This window comes from Halichoeres trimaculatus, unplaced genomic scaffold (assembly GCF_033239565.1).
Source record: "Halichoeres trimaculatus isolate MK-OKI-2021-1 unplaced genomic scaffold, fHalTri1.1 fHalTri1_scaffold_2, whole genome shotgun sequence".
Lineage (NCBI taxonomy): Eukaryota > Metazoa > Chordata > Actinopteri > Labriformes > Labridae > Halichoeres > Halichoeres trimaculatus.
This window is the reverse complement of record NW_027437180.1, coordinates 5,181,228-5,198,609: the sequence shown is the minus strand read 5'-3', so window position 1 is coordinate 5,198,609 and position 17,382 is coordinate 5,181,228. Positions and strand designations below refer to the sequence as shown.

Sequence of the window (17,382 nt, the reverse complement as noted above, 5' to 3'; positions counted from 1 at the left end):
TAATCCTCGGGTGGAGCCTTCGATGATCTTGTGCTATGTGGTCAATGAATAGTGTAGATATTCAAGTGAACTTGCATTAAATCTATTTGTTTTAATCAAAATTACACTCCAATATACGTACCCTAGCTATGTTCAAGTTCCTTATAATGACTTCTCAGTTTACTCCTATAAATTCCTGTGAAACATTTCTGACTTTGAAAATTCCCTAAATTTTACAGCCCTGGTTTCTACATGTTGCCCCTGTGATGGGCTGGCAACCTCTCAAGGTTTAACTCCAATGATCCCAAAGCGGTAAAGATAATGGATGGACAGATGTTTAGAGTAATGTATAATCATCTGAATAGTAATTTACTTTGGTTTGTTAGCTTCAAATGAGCCTAAAAAGTCTACACAGTGGAGGAGCTCTTTCTACAGAGGCTACCATCTTTAACTAGGGATGGGGACCTTTCACATTTGAAATGATACGGTACGTATGCTCGGTACCTAGGAATCAGTACTCAAGAGCACCAATTTTTGGTACTTTTGAGTTATTTTGTGTAAATGAATATATATATTTTTAATCATTAACTCCAGAAGTAGTCCAGAAGTTTTTGAACTGAACATATTTTTTTCTCAGTATATAAACTTCCAATGCTGTGTTCATGTTGAGCATTGAAAATTGCCTACTCTTCCTCACAGTCACAAGGATGCGTTAAGGCATCGAAACATGTTACTGTTTGATTTCATGGGAATAGGAACCTGGTGCTACTGATGGAATTTGGTTGGTACCTATAAAAGTACTTAATTCAGTACCCAGCCCTACTTTCAACCCCATCTTTCTACTAAAGCACTGAAAGGAAAAAGTAGATTTACCCATGGTTAATATTTCTGGCATTCCATCTCCTGACCTCCAAATCAACATGTTCGAAATTCAGCTACTTGTTGCTCTCCCAGATCACACCTCTAGAGATTCACCAATCTGACCTGGTATCAACTATCGGTACAAGATCCAATGTGGGTGACAATCAACCAAACTATTGGCTGGATCCACAGGGTCCATCTGTTCAACTCAAGTTAGAAAAGCCTGAAGTTGATGAATCTCAGTCTCATCTTTCTGTTGAGGAACTGATAAAGGTAAATAAATACTGGTTTCAGATCAGTAGAGGTGTCCCAGTCCAATATTAATTTCGGATATCGGTCCGATATCAGCAAAAAAAAAAAACAAGTATCGGTATCGTATCGGAATGCATCTAAAATCTCTGATATAAGCAGTTTCTGTTACCCATTGGTTAATAATAAATGTCAGTTTTTCCTCATACCTACTGTTGCTGACTACTGTTCTTTGTTTGAATAATATCACTTAATCAAGTCTTTTCTAACATGAAAGACAAACTACAGAATAAGTAATAAAAGTAAGCATGTTTAATGTTGATATCCTATCGGACCAACATCGGTATCAGCCAATGCTCAATGCTGCAGTATCGGTATCGTATCGTAAGTGAAAATGTTCTATCGGGACATCCCTACAGATCAGTATCCGTATTGGTCAGGTACCAAAGCCCAGGTGTCAGCATCAGGACTTAAAAAGTCAGACCAGTGCATCTCAGCACTGACCCTACATTGGGATCCTCCCTATCACCTACAAAGTCTTTAGTTAACTCTGCCCCTCATACCTGGTGGATCTTCTTATATACCACTCCCCTTCTCCACCTTCTTCCCATCTCAGGTCGTGTCATTAAAAAATGGACTTAAGCCACAAAAAGCCAACACCATGTGACCTCAACTCTGTTTTTAACACTATGTCAATCGCTTTGAGTATCAAGAAAGAGCCACACGGGTGCTGTCGACTACTATCATTACAGTCCTTGAGTGAGTGGCTGAGTGGAAAGCTCCAACCAGAAGACTAAAAGAAGAGAGGATGCTGAACACAAACAAATGTGTATTGACAGACGTTTTAGATTGACCTTGATCAATGTAGAGAAACAAAAACATGAGCATATTTTTGGACATTCAGGTCACAGTAGAACTGAAGTTCTGAGTCTTGGTCCTGAGTTTTGTCATTGGCCTTGTCTGGTTGTCTCAGACTGTGGTCGGCTGACTCACACAGAGGAGAGTGAAGGGAGCCACAGTCCGTCTCCTCTCCTCTGTCTGTGTGTGTTTTTTTTCACAGTTTTTGTCTCCATATGTGATATTCCATCAAGAAGGTTAAGCTGGTAATAATTCCTTATGATGGGTGTGTATGAGAAACCTCTGCTTTGTGTACGAGTGTGTGTGTGAGTGTGTGTGAGTGCGTGCATGCGCCTGTGGGAGGGTGCTATAGTTCACACCACCTGGATAATTATGGGAGTTTTTATAGGTGGGCTTTGAAAGGCGAGTCTGTTATTATCAACATGAGTCACTGGCATTTAGGGAAAGCCTGCAACACACACACACACACATGCACACACACACACACACACATATGCATGCACAACCACACAAATATGGCACGCACACCAAAACCAAAGCTGCATGCAGGAGACCTGAATTATTTAAACCCATTGATTGCAAGACCACACACACACACACACACACACACACACACACACACACACACAGAGTTGATGAAGCTGTGTCGTGACAGTGGAGATGTGTGTTTTCCTGTGTTTTTCTTAGTTGTTCCTCTAATGGTTACACACAAGCACATGAGTTCAAGTCACAAATACGAACACACACACATTCGCACACAAACAATCCGAACACACACATACTGTAGATTTTTTCTGTCAATACTAATAGTGTTTATCACGCCATAAATATAATTAGGCTGGCTGTCAGTCATTGTAGAAAACAGAGGAAAAGCTAACCTGGCAGCCCCACCCACCCACACACACACACACACACCTAACACTTACACCAACACGCATGTATATATATACGCACACAAACACACGGGAAAGCTAAATAATAAAAAAAAAGATTTGTGTATTCTGGGTTGAGGTGTCTTTGTTTTATGGTTTATGTGAACGTGTGTGTGTGCGCGTGTGCGCGCGTGTGTGTGTGTGCTTGGATGAGCCCACCTCAGGGTCAGAATACAATCTGAATATATTTTGTCTGTTGTTCCGTCTGAATAACAAAAAGCTAAGCGTGCAGCGTTTTCACACATACATGTATGAGCGGTGCCTCCTTTGTGTGTGTCTGACCCTCTCACATGTGACAGCTGAGAGTGTGGATTTTACAAAATATTTCACTGCTTCTCAGCTCTGCTTTTTTTTTTTGGTCTCTGAGGGCCGTTTGAAATGTAGATCTTCAGGGTTCACAATCTGAAACTGTGGGAACATCACAGTGATGTGCATTTAGTGCATAAAAATGTGATCCTGTGGGTTCTTCAGTCAGAGTTGGAGTTTCAGTTAAATACTAATATCCTTCATGCTGTCAGTATGGTGTCCTGTGTACTTTTCTCCCTTGTTAATACACATTTAAATTACATGTTTGTCAGAGAATGAATATTATCTGTTGTTTGAAAATCAAGTATTTTCTGATAATGAAATTTTGATTCCCTTAACAGCGGGGCGCATATTAAATGATTAGAAATGTTGAAATTAAGTCAGTGTAGCTCTAAGTTAGCAGCCCAACCTTTATACCACAGGATACATCCACTCTTTGTGAGCTTAAGTTAAAGAAAATGTATGCCTCTGTTTCTCCCACAGAGAAATCTTCTTCTGTTTTCATATCAATCCTAAACTTTTGCTCAGATTTGGGTCAGAGCACAAAATTTGCACCCTGGGAACCTCTCATAAATTAGGTCCCAGCTTCCCATCCGTCATTTTAATAGCATCTGCGATTTCTCAGCCAACTTCATTAGTGTTTGAAATTAACAGGAGTTAGGAGTGAAATTGAGATTGAGGGTTTATTAAATTTTGTCCAATTTGCAGAGAAACTTTGAAACGAGGAAATACTGTTCGATTTTATGCATTCAAAAAAGGTTGAAAAAAACTGCATTCATTCTTTTTTTTCTGCATTGTTAGATGACACAATTTGCGGAGATGAGTAACACCTGAATCACACGGATAAAACACTGAATTAGAGAGAATATCAAGTTTCTCCTGTTGCTGTTGTCTTTACTTCTCACTCTGTTTTATGTGGTGTGTCCTCCCTCTCGCTCTTGCTGGCTAAACTTTCAGTTTGCGTCCCTCCACCCCTCTCCTCTCCAACCCAGGTCTATAATAGTGATTACCTTAACTGCCAGTCAGTGTCAGTCGGCACCCTGTTGTTATCTTGTCTGTGCCATGACGGAGGCAGTGAGACTGTTGAGTTAAGCTGAACGTGTGGAGGCTGCTTTCAGTCAGGAGCAGAGCTCGTTCTGTGTCCTGTTTTTCATCTGTTGATTCTCTTAATGAGGAGAACACTACAGATGGACCAGGCTGTTCTTAAGATCTTATACAGACTGCTCTAGCCTCATCATATTTACTATATGCTGGAGAAAAATGTGCCTCAGTGCGTGCTCCATATGAAAAATCATTAATATACAGCCATTATCTCAGCCGAACTCAGTCACTTCTAAGAACAGTTGATTTGCCTCTTTAGTATTTTGATGCATCCTGATGATTAGGGAAGGGCGGGTACCGATACTAGGTATCAGTCTTGGTTCTATACCAACCTTAATTTAAGATATTGCTGCTCGTGAAGGCTGCCGATACCAGCAGCCAATACTCAAGTCCTCCTCCCCAGTAGAAGGCGCTACATTGCAGCAGTTTGACACCACGGCAATTGTGCAACAGGTCCTGTTCGCATAATATGAATAAACCAAGGAGAGTTAACAGTTTAACATTTTTATTTTATACAGTACATTTTAAAAAGTTACAAAAACTCTGATAGTTCTTGGTCTTTTTGCACCTTTGTTAATTTATTCTCTTTTATTTTTTTCATTTTTTCAAGTTATCTTTTGGGCTTTTCATGCATTTAATGAAAGAGAAGAGGACAGTGGACAGAGTAGGAAAGAGGGCGAGAGTTGGGAGCGACATGCAGGAAACAGGCCATAGGCTGACTCGAACCGACTCAACTTGGGCCACCCACTCGGGGGCTAACCTCATGGGGCACGACCTAAACCGCTAGGCCATCTGCGCCCTAGTTTTTTTGTATTTCTTAAAAGACTGTAAACTCAGAGAGAGTTGTTTGTGTTTTATTTTGGACTAAATGGCAGAGTGACTGGTTGGTCACTAATTTTCGAGACATACTGATCTACAGTTCTATTGGTATCAGTACTTGGTATCTATGAGTGCTCAAGAGAGTATTTGTACTGGTATTGCTTTGAAAACAAGTGGTATTAAACATCCCTGATGATGATTCTTGGCGTGTGTTGATCACCTGTTCAGTATCTAAAGTGCCTAAAGACCACAGATCCTAATCATTTTCCTCTTGTTTGTTTCAGCTCCAGGAGACTGTAAAGAGAAAACTGGACAGTGCACGCTCACCCCTCAATGGAGAGCAGAATGGCATCTGTGATGGAGGCAGCTACTCGCCGACCACCAAAAGGGTACGGAAAGACGTCCCCGGTGGTTTGGACTCACTCACAGGTCTCCCCAACAACAACAATAACAACAACGTACCACCCATCTCTCCACTGCATCATCAAATGGACATTAAGCCCATTCTTGGTGGGCCCAACACTTCCAGCGGCAACAGCACTACAAACAGCAACGGCAACCACGTAGGCCAGACCACAGATGAGCTAGGGAAGAACGGAGGCAGCCATTTACCGGACGTGAAGCTGAACGGCTCGCTGGACCTGGAGGACAGCTTCAGCCTCCTCAAAGACCTGAAACAGGAGCCTCTGGATGATGGGGGTGGGATGGAGTCCTCTGATCCCCAGTCTCTGTCCAATCAGAATAAACTGTTCTCTGACATCAACCTCAACGACCAGGAGTGGCAGGAGCTGATCGACGAGCTGGCCAACACTGTGCCGGAGGACGACATGCACGACCTCTTCAATGAAGACTTTGAGGATAAGAAAGAGGCCGAGTTCGGCAGGCCGGCAAACAATCAGACACCAGGCCCGCAGGAAACAGGCGGGAACACCACAGCACCTGGAGGGGGCGCTCCTCCAGCAGCAGCCCTGCCTCCCCCTCCTCAGCCTCCACAGGGAGGCCCACAGGTCCCCATGGGTTCACCACAGGTCAGTGCAAAGAGGCTCAACATGATACCTGCTGCCATATTATGTGATGTATTCTTCAAGGAGGGCCGTGCAGACGACCTGCAGAGAACACAGATTACAAGTTTTAACGCCTATTAGTTGTTAGCTGTAACACATAACAAATCAACATGCCTGAGCAGCGACAACTCATTAACGGTTAATTATCTGCACACAAAGAACAGAAAGTGTTTGATCCCGTCTTGATGCTGGGAGAACTCATAAGAGGAGCTATCAAACACTTTCTGTAAGTCCTGGTATTTACTGGGCCAGTGATGTGTACACAGCTGTAGTTCCTGTGAAAGGCTAAGTCTGTGCTTTAATGCTCAGCTATCCAGATGTTAGCATGACAAGTGGCCTGTTGTTCTACGGCACATTCAGAAATTGGAGACAAAATTTAATGATTAAACTAGCAAATAACCCCGGGATCAATGCAGAAGAAGGATAATGTGGGTGTTTACCTGCAGAAGGGATGGGTACCTTTCACATTTGTGACAATACGGTACTAATACGGTGCCCGGTACCTAGCATCCGGTATCAGTACCCAATTTTGGTACTTTTTTGTGTGTATATGGTAAAAACATATAAATTTGTTTGATAATAAAATCTTCATTTTTTTCAATTTAACATTTATCAGTATATAACCTTGCAATGCTGTTGTTCTACTCTCACAGTCAAAGATGCATTTAGGTACCTAAACATGGTCCTTTTCGATTTTTCATGAATGGGTACCGGGTAATTTTGACAGAATTGAGTCGCTACCTATAAACGTATCTAATTCGGTACCCATCCCTAACCTGCAGAGAGGTCAGTGGGCAAGGTGGTGTTAGCTCTGTGAACATTTGCCTCACTCAGCAATATATTTTTTAAGACTGTAATCTTGCATTTAGATTTTGCTCAATTTTGACCATTTTCTGAGTGTTTTCAGCCCTGAACTGAGATTTCTATTGAATATGGAATCAGAATTAAGAAATACTTGTATCTGGGCTAGGCTATGCAAGGCTATGGGGGGCAATGAAAATGACTGTAAAACCAGCTCTTTTGTAGCAGCTCTACATAGTATCAAAGGGAACTGTTTGGACAAGAGTTTAGCTTTTATTGATACGGATCCAATACAAATATCTACACAGATGTGTCTAGCTTAGCTGTTTCCAAATTATAATGACACTAATATGAGTCCAATGTGAGCAGAAAAGGCAGACAGCATGCTGACATAGTGCTGTAGTGTTAGATTGTCATTTTAATCTCTGGCAGCCTGATTTTGTTCAGGTGGTTTCAAACAAAACAGATAAATAAAAAGGACGATAGAAAGGCATTTCATGATAGATCAACAAATGAAGGTTTCAAACCTGATCAGTATCTTTTTTTTTTTGTTATTTAACAAACTGAGATGATAAAACAGGAATAGTAAGCACTAACTACTTGTGCCAATTGTTTGTAGAAAAAAAAAAAAAGGTTTTTGATGTTAATGTTTTTGTTTGAACCCCTCTCCCCAGGTCCGACCGTCATCTTCAGGCCCTCAGTTTGCCACCACTGCCAATGGGACACCTCCTCAGCAACCTCTGCAGCAGTCTCCAGCTGTTGCAATGGCATCAGGTTCCCCATTGCACAACTGTGTGGCTCGCTCTCCTCAAACCCCGACCCAGGCTCAGACACAAGCAGTCTCCAGACCTGGGAATGGGTACATGATGAACCCAGGCCCAGGGGTCAGTCAGGCAGGCACGGGGCCAGGAGGAGCAGCAGGGGTGGCCCCAGGAGGTCAGCCTGTAGGTCCAGTGACGCCTGAACTTTCCCCAGCAGAGCAGCTAAAAGCAATGGCTCAGCAACGTGCTAAACTCCTGCAGCAGAAGCAGCAACAAGCAGCAAACTGGTCCCCTGCTGGAGCTCCAACCAGTCCTTATAACTCTGGTCCCTTTAACCAAGACAAACCCAACAGCCCCATGATGTACCCACCGCAAGCCTTTAACACACCACAGGGTCCTCTAGTGGCTGGAATGGCCCCTAACAATGGGCCTAAAGCTCCCATGAACAACTACCTCCCTCACAACCACATGGGCATGATGGGCCAGCAGCAGCCCAACAGCATCAACCAGAGCACCCTGTCCAAACAACAGCAGCAGCAGCAAACAGCAGCCATGTTGTCCTACAACAACACCAAACCACTGAGCCACTTCAGCGGCAGCGGGGTTGATCACATAGGCCAGAGGATGACTCCACCTATGGGAGGGAACAATCAAGTCAAGAACCCCATGATGCCTCCCTACATGGGCGGTGGTGGAGGTGGGGGCCAGGGCGCGGGGCCTGGGCAGACCCAGGGCCCAATCCCAGGACAGACGGCCCACCTGAGCGAGGAGCAGAAGAGGATGTTGCTGATGAAGCAGAAAGTGCTGAACCACCAGAACATGCCCTACAGCGCCATGCAGCCTCATGGGCAGGTAAGGGAACAGGTGTGCTGAGGTTGTTCTTAATGTGCTGATGCTGTTTGTGTGAAGTTACTTCTGTGAAGCTGTGAGGGGCAGTTTTTTTTATCATCTGTACTTTGTAGCCTTAGCTGTGCCTGAAAAGTTGTTTTTTAGATGAACACAGAAAGCAGCTACTGTGAAGATGAGTGCCCAGGTGAAGGAGGTTGGTGTTGGAAAGCACTCAACCCGTGACCTTGGGAGGAGAAGAAAATGCCTGATTGTTTATTTTTCTCTTGTCAGTCCACGAAGAGTGATTTAAAAGGCTGGCTGTCCACTGGAGGTCAAAATACACAGAAACCTTGGACTTTTCCAGAGAATTTGTGAGCTGTGACTCAGTACTTTATCAGTGGGCTGGTTATTGGTGGTTCAAGCAATGAGTCGACTGGCATGTTGACTGTATTAACTTAATGTTGTAAATTTAGATAGGTTCTGTAAAGTGTCTTGAATTTCAGGGGAAACACAATGGTATAACAAGATTAAAAAGTGGGTTTAAGGAGGTTGGCTCCCATAGACAACTTCCAATGCTTTCAGCAATGTTCAGTTTCACTGCAGATGTGTAGCTCTTTTCGTTATTACTCTAGTACTCTTATTACTCCAGTATTCTTTGGTCGTTCTTCAGGGTTGAAGCACAGAAGCACAATTGAGTTTCCCCACCTGATATATGGTTGCTACAGTGTATAGGAAGCAGCTCATACATGACAGAAAAATGTGCCAAAGGTCTGTCTTACATGGCTAATTTTATAATATTTCAAACTGTGTCACATTATCCCCTCCTCGCCTTCATGTTTTCTTCAGGCTGACTCAGTTAACCTTGCGCCGACTGCAGCGTCTTAGAAGCCCACATCTTGATTAACAAAAAGAGAATGATGGTGAGATGCTGTGTTAACATTTACGCTAGCAGGTGCTTTAACTATCAGTACAATGACCTAAGTTCGAGGTTGTTTTTGAAACAGAATCTGAGCTTACGTGTGCTGTGATCAGTGACTGTGGGAAGAAAAGAAAACCATAACCTTCAGTGTGTTTGTGATAGAGCCTTACACTGATCTGATGCTCCTTTCAAACATGAGCTCAGCAGATAGATCACGATAGTAGGTTTTGAGGAACATTTTTATGTAACTAAGATTGATGAAAACTTGATCAACCAAGACTTGGTCTGTAATTTGGGGACAACCTTAACTTCACACACATTACCAACTGCAGGAATCAAGGACTGAAAACACAAGCTGAGGATACTCATACATTTGACCAAGAGATGAAAAATAAACCACTGCTTAATAAAACCTACCAGAGGTGCAGTCAGGGAAGATAAAATGGCGGTAGTTGCCCCAGCAACAAGCCAGGGCTGGGAACAGGCATAGGAAAATGGCCTGTCGAGAGTGTATTGATGCCTCTGCAACACTAGCAGCTCTGAAAGCCTCCCTCCAACTCTTCCCCTCCCCCAGACACACAAGCGCATGCACTCACACACAACACCAAACACCAAAGCTAAACGGCTCCTTAGCTCATATCCCCAATCTGTCACAGCTGACTGATGGCTGAGATTGGACCACTAAGCCGGGCTAGCTGCTGTCATTACCGAAAGCCCACCTCGGGCAGTTTGTTTCCCGAGCCCGGCGAGCAGTGCAGCCCACTCTGAACGCTCCAGTGCTCTCAGCCAGGTGTCAGGTGTCCTTAATAATCCAGCGGACACAGGACGTTTAGGAAGTGTGGGTGGACTACAGCGCCACACAGCAGTGACACAAGCTGAACACACACTCGAGTGATTGTCCCTTTCTCATTATCTCAGGGCCAATGAATCACACACGTTGGTGAGTGCTGGCGTGTGCATTCTTATTGATTATACACCTGCTAGTGCCGTCTCCTTTTACCTTTACCCCCCCACCCCACCTCCCTCTGTTCATGATATGGCTACAGTAAGTCACCTCCTCCTCCCCTCTGGTGATCTCTGCATCTTCTCTCCTGCTCCTCCTCCTCCCTCCCCCTCTCCTCCCGGTCTTTCTCCCTCTGCCAGAGACACTCAGCACCAATAAAGGAGCAGATTTATTAATATGGGGCCTTTGTGGCTGCTGCCTGGAGGGCTGTGTGTTTGTGTGCACAAGTGAGTGAGTGCTAGTCCTTGTACATGTATGTTTGTGTGGGTTTCATAGATTCAGAGGCGGGGGGTGCTGAGATTTATTTGAGTGAGCAGAGGAGAATTGGAGACCAAAGAAGAGAGGGAAGAGGGACGTGCAGAGAAGAAAAAGAAGGACTGAAGGGAGAAAGGCAAATGCAAGAGGATAGATTTATGATGGGATGAGGATGGAGAATGTTAAAAAGAAAGTCAAGAGCCTGTAAAGAGAGAAATGAGAAAGCAATTCAGATTGGAGTGTCAGAAATGCAAAATACTCTGTGTTCTACGAGCATCTCGCTCCATCATAATGACTCAGAAAGTACTGATCAAGTTCTTCTTTTAGTGGGTAGTCACATGGCTCACAAAATCAAATGCAAATTAAATGTTTCAGAGAACTTCTTTCCTCTGGTTTTTGGGTTGGTATCCTTTATGAAGGCAGTATAAGTGGTTCAATCTGTTGTGTATAAATCCATAGATTTCATGCAACACATCTGAAATCAGGTTCACAGTCATGGGAAGTACTTCCAACATAAACCTGACATAAGCACTGTGTTGGCCAAACCAATGATAATATATGACCTTTTGTTGCTTGCACAACTTCTACTAAAAGATCATCCAGTTGTGCTCATCTAGGGTCAACAAATCCTAACATTAATTGATGTCCAGCTTTATTATTCAACCAAAATCCCTATGACTCCAGGTACACCTGGATTCATCGGGAAATCAAGAGATTAATCATGAGGCCGCCATGGTAGCTAATTCAGCCATGATGCGCATTCCCTCAAATGCTATGCAACATTTTTTTTTCATTTCTCTGCAAATCATGACAACACTTTAAAGATTTTGTGATTCAGACCTGAAGATATCATCCTGATTCACTTTTTATACCAACTCAGTTTTGAAAATCCAAGCCAGATGCAAGCACACATCGATTGGCTACTGTTTTATTACTTTGACTTAGGTATGCTGAGAATTAGCTTAGTCTTAGGTCCAATTACACCTTTTTTATTTACTCTGTGGCTGTGAAGGAGCTTCGTCAAGCTTGATATGATGAACATGTGATGTTATGAGGGTCCTTTAATAAAGAATCTGCACTGAAAATCAAAACATTTACAGTTAAAGAAAACAGAATTTTATTTTCACACTGTTAAAATTTTAAATGAAATTATTTCTATACTTATTATTATTTGAAAACCTGTATCAAAGCCTCTATCTGAAACACTTTGTTTCAGCTCCTGTCTCTTTAAGGTTGACTGCTCTACAAACCCCCTTCCTTCTGATTCGCCAGCTAACTGGGGGCCTATCAGGGGCAGAGCTCCCTCCAACATGTCATAAACCAGTTAAGCGATCCTTATGTGATGACATCATCATTTTAACAAGTCTCATGAAGATCTCATGCTATTTTTTAAAACAGACCATCCTGAGCAGTTTACGGACAGATTCAGGATACATAGCTGTTTAAAAGTCTGTACACATTTACCCATACATCCATTATGGGTACTCTGTATCCATCTTTAACATATGGCATAGCAGAGCAACCCCTCTTTAAGTTTTTCAGAACACCGGACAATAACAGTCTCATTAGCAGTCAGCATCACTTTACATCATGTGAACTTTAACTCAATCTCTGCCACTTGTTGCTGATTTATTTTTGATAAAACAGTTTGTCTTATGAATCCACCAAGTTTTGGAAAGTGCAACAGAAAATGAAGTTATGGAAACGACTCTGAAACAGAAGTGGATAATTCTGAGTGTTTGGGAGCTGTTGCAGCATCACTATGAGATGAGATGGGAAGCAATTGGCAACATTTGTCAGCCATAGAAAAGGTCTTGGCAATCATCTCTCTAGCATTAGAGTTTTCAAACCATCTGTTCCCAAACTGTTGGCTTAAATACTTCAGTGTGTCATGGTGAGGAATCTTGATGATATTAACAACATGCGCCAAAAGCAACAAACAAGGTGGTGCTACAGCTGTGGGCTGAAAAACAACCAAATGGTTATGCTAATTTTCTGCGTGTTAGCTCTCTGAGTGTTAATTCGACATGGAACGGATCTTCCGACCTTTCTGCTGTTTTATGTGATTGTTTGTGTTGCTGCTGCAGAGTTTGCCTTGGCCTCAAGAAACCTGCAGCAGAACAAGTCAAACTTTTGTATTTGCGTTTGTCATTAGTGATCTGTCACAACAGCTCACACTATCACAGTTAAACTGTTCTGCTTGGGCAAACCTGTTAGGTTGTTTGGTTTCTTCTGTCAGTAGAAAGTTTGCTGTTATCATTAATTCAGTACTCAAACTGGGTCAACTAGGTTGACTTAGCAAAGTGTGAAAACTGTAACAGCTTCTTTACAAAACTGTTTGGTCCGGTGAAACCCTGTTCATGCACTGACACAACATATACTCATTAATGAAAATTACATTTTGATGTGGTGAGTCAGGTGGTCACGATTAAAACATAGATGTGAAAATAACTTAACACGATTTCTAGACCAAATAAATTGATTAATAAGTCAAAGACTTTAATTTTTATTTTCATATACCTGAAGCTTAATGTTTTCGCTTGGTAGATACACTATAGTATATAATACTGGATGTTCAAACTAAACAGCTTTTCAAACTGCTATATTTGCAGATGTTGAACTTTCTGAATATATCTGTAAACTCAAAAAAACATTCCAGTCAGAATATGTCACAAGAGCATCATGAGGCTTGTTGAAAAGACCAAGTCATCACATAATTCCCTACTGGCCTGAAATGCAAAGTCCTGCCCTCAACAGTCCTCGAGTGGGCTGGCCAATCAGAGGAAAGGGGGTTTATGAAGTGGGACGTCTTAAAGAGACAGCAGCTAAAAAGAAGCATGTCAGACAGAGGATGAATTAAGAGTTTTCTAAAACACTAGTTAGAAAATAAAGAGGTTTTTTTTAGCTGTAAATCCTGTGAAGCTACTACAGGGGCATCAGCGGGACAGTTTCAAAACCAAAAAAAAGGCACTACACCCCTCTTTAAGAAATAAGGATGTTCATACTACTTGAGATGATTCATTAACTGTGTGTAGTTTTAGAATAAACTAGTACTTTTTAGCACTAAAACAAAGGGAAAAATTTGAATTTGAATTTGTTTTCCAGCCCACTTGAGATCAGATTGTGGTGTATGTAACCCCTGCTCAGGGGTTTTTATAGTTAATTTCATAAAGGTTGAGCTGTGGTCTCACGATCAGTTTTCTGATGGAAGCTCATTCAGGAAAGATTTACATGTTATTTTGGTGTGTAAGTGTGTGTGCATGCCTGTGTGTTTATGTTTTTGTTTTTGTGGTGGAATAATTAACGCTGATGTGTATCAGACTCCTCTGATTGTGGCGTTTGTGTTCTGGTCAGGTGATAGCGGCTGTGTTTGGATTCGATGTTCTTTGTCTGCTTCAGCACATATATTCATTAGTCTTTATCATTCTGTGTGTGTGTGTGTGTGTGTGTGTGTGTGTGTGTGTGTGTGTGTGTGTGTGTGTGTGTGTGTGTGTGTGTGTGTGTGTGTGTGTGTGTGTAGGCTAATCCATTTAGCAGCTGCTTGGGGAAACTTCAGGCTGGCTCCTCAAAAGCTCGTTAGTCAAGCTTTAATTGTATCTCCCTCGCTTTGCATAGTGCCATGACGCTAATTTATGCCTGTTGTCGCGGTAACTGTCGCCACGGTGGTGAATGTCTCAGTGGAAGTGTGTGAGTCTATGGATGTCTGACGCATGGTGCAGTGTGTGTGTGTGTGTGTGTGTGTGTGTGTGTGTGTGTGTGTGTGTGTGTGTGTGTGTGTGTGTGTGTGTGTGTGTGACAGAATGATCATGAGATGGATGTGGCTTGTTGCAGAAATGTGCAGCTGTGTGAAGCAGCAGGTTGGAGCTGGGGGCGGGGCCTCAGAGGTTTTCTGAGTGATGATTGGGTAAGGATGGATTGGCAGTTGTGGGACTCAAAAGGCTTCTTGTGTCATCCTCAGAAAGTGGAGCAGGATGTTTTACTTGGTGTGTGTGCACGAGAGCATCACACAAACTGCTGCAATGGACCAAAATGTCTGAGCAGATTGCCCTGTTAGTGTTGATGCCAGCCTTTACAGACCTGTTCTCTTTAACACTAAAACCTTTTTCAATCCACCTTTTTTAACATGTCTTCATCTTTTTGAGACCTCTGGCCTTTGATCTTTTTTTTTTTTTTTAACCTTGAATGCGCTTGTAAAATAAACAGAAACAGAAATTCATTTGAGAAGATGTGTCTAAATTCAGAAAATGTTCAAGAAGAATTCATTAAGAATGGATTTCATCAAAAACTGCACAGGTATCTGTTTTACCACCTGCAGCTGCTCAGAGCTGCACTGCGCTCTCTCATCCTAACTGCAGTGAAGTTTATCAGCACCCATGAAGAACAGGATGGAGAGGAAATGTCCTAACCATTTTAATGTGGACTCTATTGCAAACTATCACACAGTCTATGTCCGTTCTTTTCGGCTCAAGCTGGCAAAGAGCTCTTATGTTAAACATGCTTTACCAGTTAAGCCTTGATTGAACTTCACAGTTAAATTCACTCTAACTGTTTGGGGCTAGTTTGCATGAAATGGGCTCCTTTTACTGCAGGTGATTTGGAAGTGGCTTCTTTGAATACATGCAAACAACACTTGAGCACGGAGACATTACTTGGTTGGTTGTTGTGCTGTTGGTGGAGCGTGAAACTTTTGCAGTTGCTTTGAGACTCAGAAATCTGTAAGGCTTAATTATAAAGGTTCAGCAGGCAAAAAAGCAATCCTTGTTTGAATCGAGCCCTAAAAGAAAAGAGAACAGTTCTTATAAACAAAATCTCAGTTTACATGCTGGAAGAAAAATAAAACCAAGTACCAAGAAAAATAGAAAAACACATTAGGACTTGAAATTCAAGAGGGAATTGGTACCGAATCAGGTACTTTTATAGGTACAGACCTAATTCCATCTGTTGCACTAAGTACTGATTCATGTAAAATCAAACGGTTCCATGTTTAGGTACCTAAAGGCATCCTTGTGACTGTGAGTGAGTTGGCGATTTCCCATGCTGGACATATTGCAAGTTTATTGATAAAAAATAAATGTGTTAAATTGAAAATCTTTTAGATTTTATTATTGAACAATTTGATTTTTATAACCACATAAGCACACACAAAAGTACCAAAAAATTGGTACCATTGAGTGTCGGTTCTGATTTCTAGGTACTGGGCATCTATACTAAACTTGCAGAGCAGATGGACCTGCCTGATTCAGTTTCTGAAATCCTGCAGATCCATCTTGCCAGGCTCTATTGACAAACGAGTTCACTGGACTAAATTCTGACCGGCCCAATCAGGGAAGAGAGGCGAGAGCAGCAGAAGTGGCGAGCAGAAGTGACGTCAGCAGACTTTTGTACTTGTCAGCGGTCCTTTAATTCTTAAGTTAACTTTACAAAAACGACAGCTTTTGTCTAACGCCATCATCACAGCTGTTTCTCATGTTCCTGTAGTTGTTTATCTATTGTTTCTCAGCAGCAGGGAACATAAGCTATGTCATACCGTGGCTTGATGTGGATTGGTCTGTGGTGAGTGTGTCAATCAGAACGGTCGTCCAATCACCAGCTGCTGAATTTTTTGAAGGTCCCACCTCTGAAAACAAATCGGATGAGCTGCTACCCAAATGGAAATATTTCCGTGGCGGATACATGACACTGTCCGTCTGGCGTATCAGGTTACATCAGTACCATATCGTTTCAAATGTGAAAGGTACCCATCCCTAATTTCAAGGCTAGTTTGACACACCATCAAACAGACTTGACAGTATGATCTGGCACAGGACATGGGGAAGACTTTAACACAGGAGGATCAGGGACACAGGTGGAAACCATGAGGGGCGGGGAAGACAGTCTCAGCAGGGGGGGAAACACCATAATGTCTATGAACCTCACAGTGAGTCATGACAAAACTGTCGTCATTCAGCTCTTCTTCTTTTGTCTTTGTCGAAACTGCTAACTGAAAGCGTTCTCACCTGCTTTGTCACCTCAGTTTACCACCATGAGCAGTTTTACCTCACACTCCGCTCTGTTGGGTCAGAAAGCAGGAGGTAAACTCTCTGAGCTCTTTTCTGTGGATTGACTTGACATGAAGTGATCAGTCTGCCTCTGGCGTTAATGCTCATGTCAGTGAGAGTTAATAACCAAAGGGGTTTTGACCAATCAAGCTCATCGCAGAAGCTTTAAACTACAATCAAATTTGGATGAGAGTTGTCTGGACTCAAATTTCACTCAATGTGAAATAAAAGCAAGGCTTTTCTGAACTGTAGTTGAACAAAGCAGCTGTGAGCTGTTTGGTTAACAATCCAGATCACTTGGTGGCATGCAGGTTCTTTAAAATATACATTTTTCAATTTACTCCAACTCTGAAATACAGTAATGTAATAAACTTGAGCAGATGAGACAAATAAAAAGCGCACAGTGCGTTAATGTTTTTACATTTTTGATGCGCTTCTCTTTCTTTTTATAGAATTAGCTCACTTGTTAAACTCTTAAACAGATAAATCTGTTCCCGTAATGCTCCTACATTTGTCTAACTTTATTACCAAACTCTTGATGAAGGATGGAGGGAAGAGGCGACAAGAGAAGCAGGAGAAGAGGAGTAACAGAGAAAAACAGGGGACAT

At 42.3% G+C, this 17,382-nt stretch overlaps 1 protein-coding gene across 1 annotated transcript in view; it reads left to right on the top strand.

Moving 5' to 3' along the window:
• Positions 1–17,382, top strand: part of maml3 (mastermind-like transcriptional coactivator 3) — a 166,251-nt gene that overhangs the window by 78,727 nt on the left and 70,142 nt on the right. Inside the window, exons 2-3 of the mRNA XM_074692837.1 lie at positions 5,390–6,133; positions 7,645–8,583. Of these exons, the coding sequence (XP_074548938.1) occupies positions 5,390–6,133; positions 7,645–8,583 (1,683 nt within the window). The remainder of the gene's footprint in view (positions 1–5,389; positions 6,134–7,644; positions 8,584–17,382) is intronic.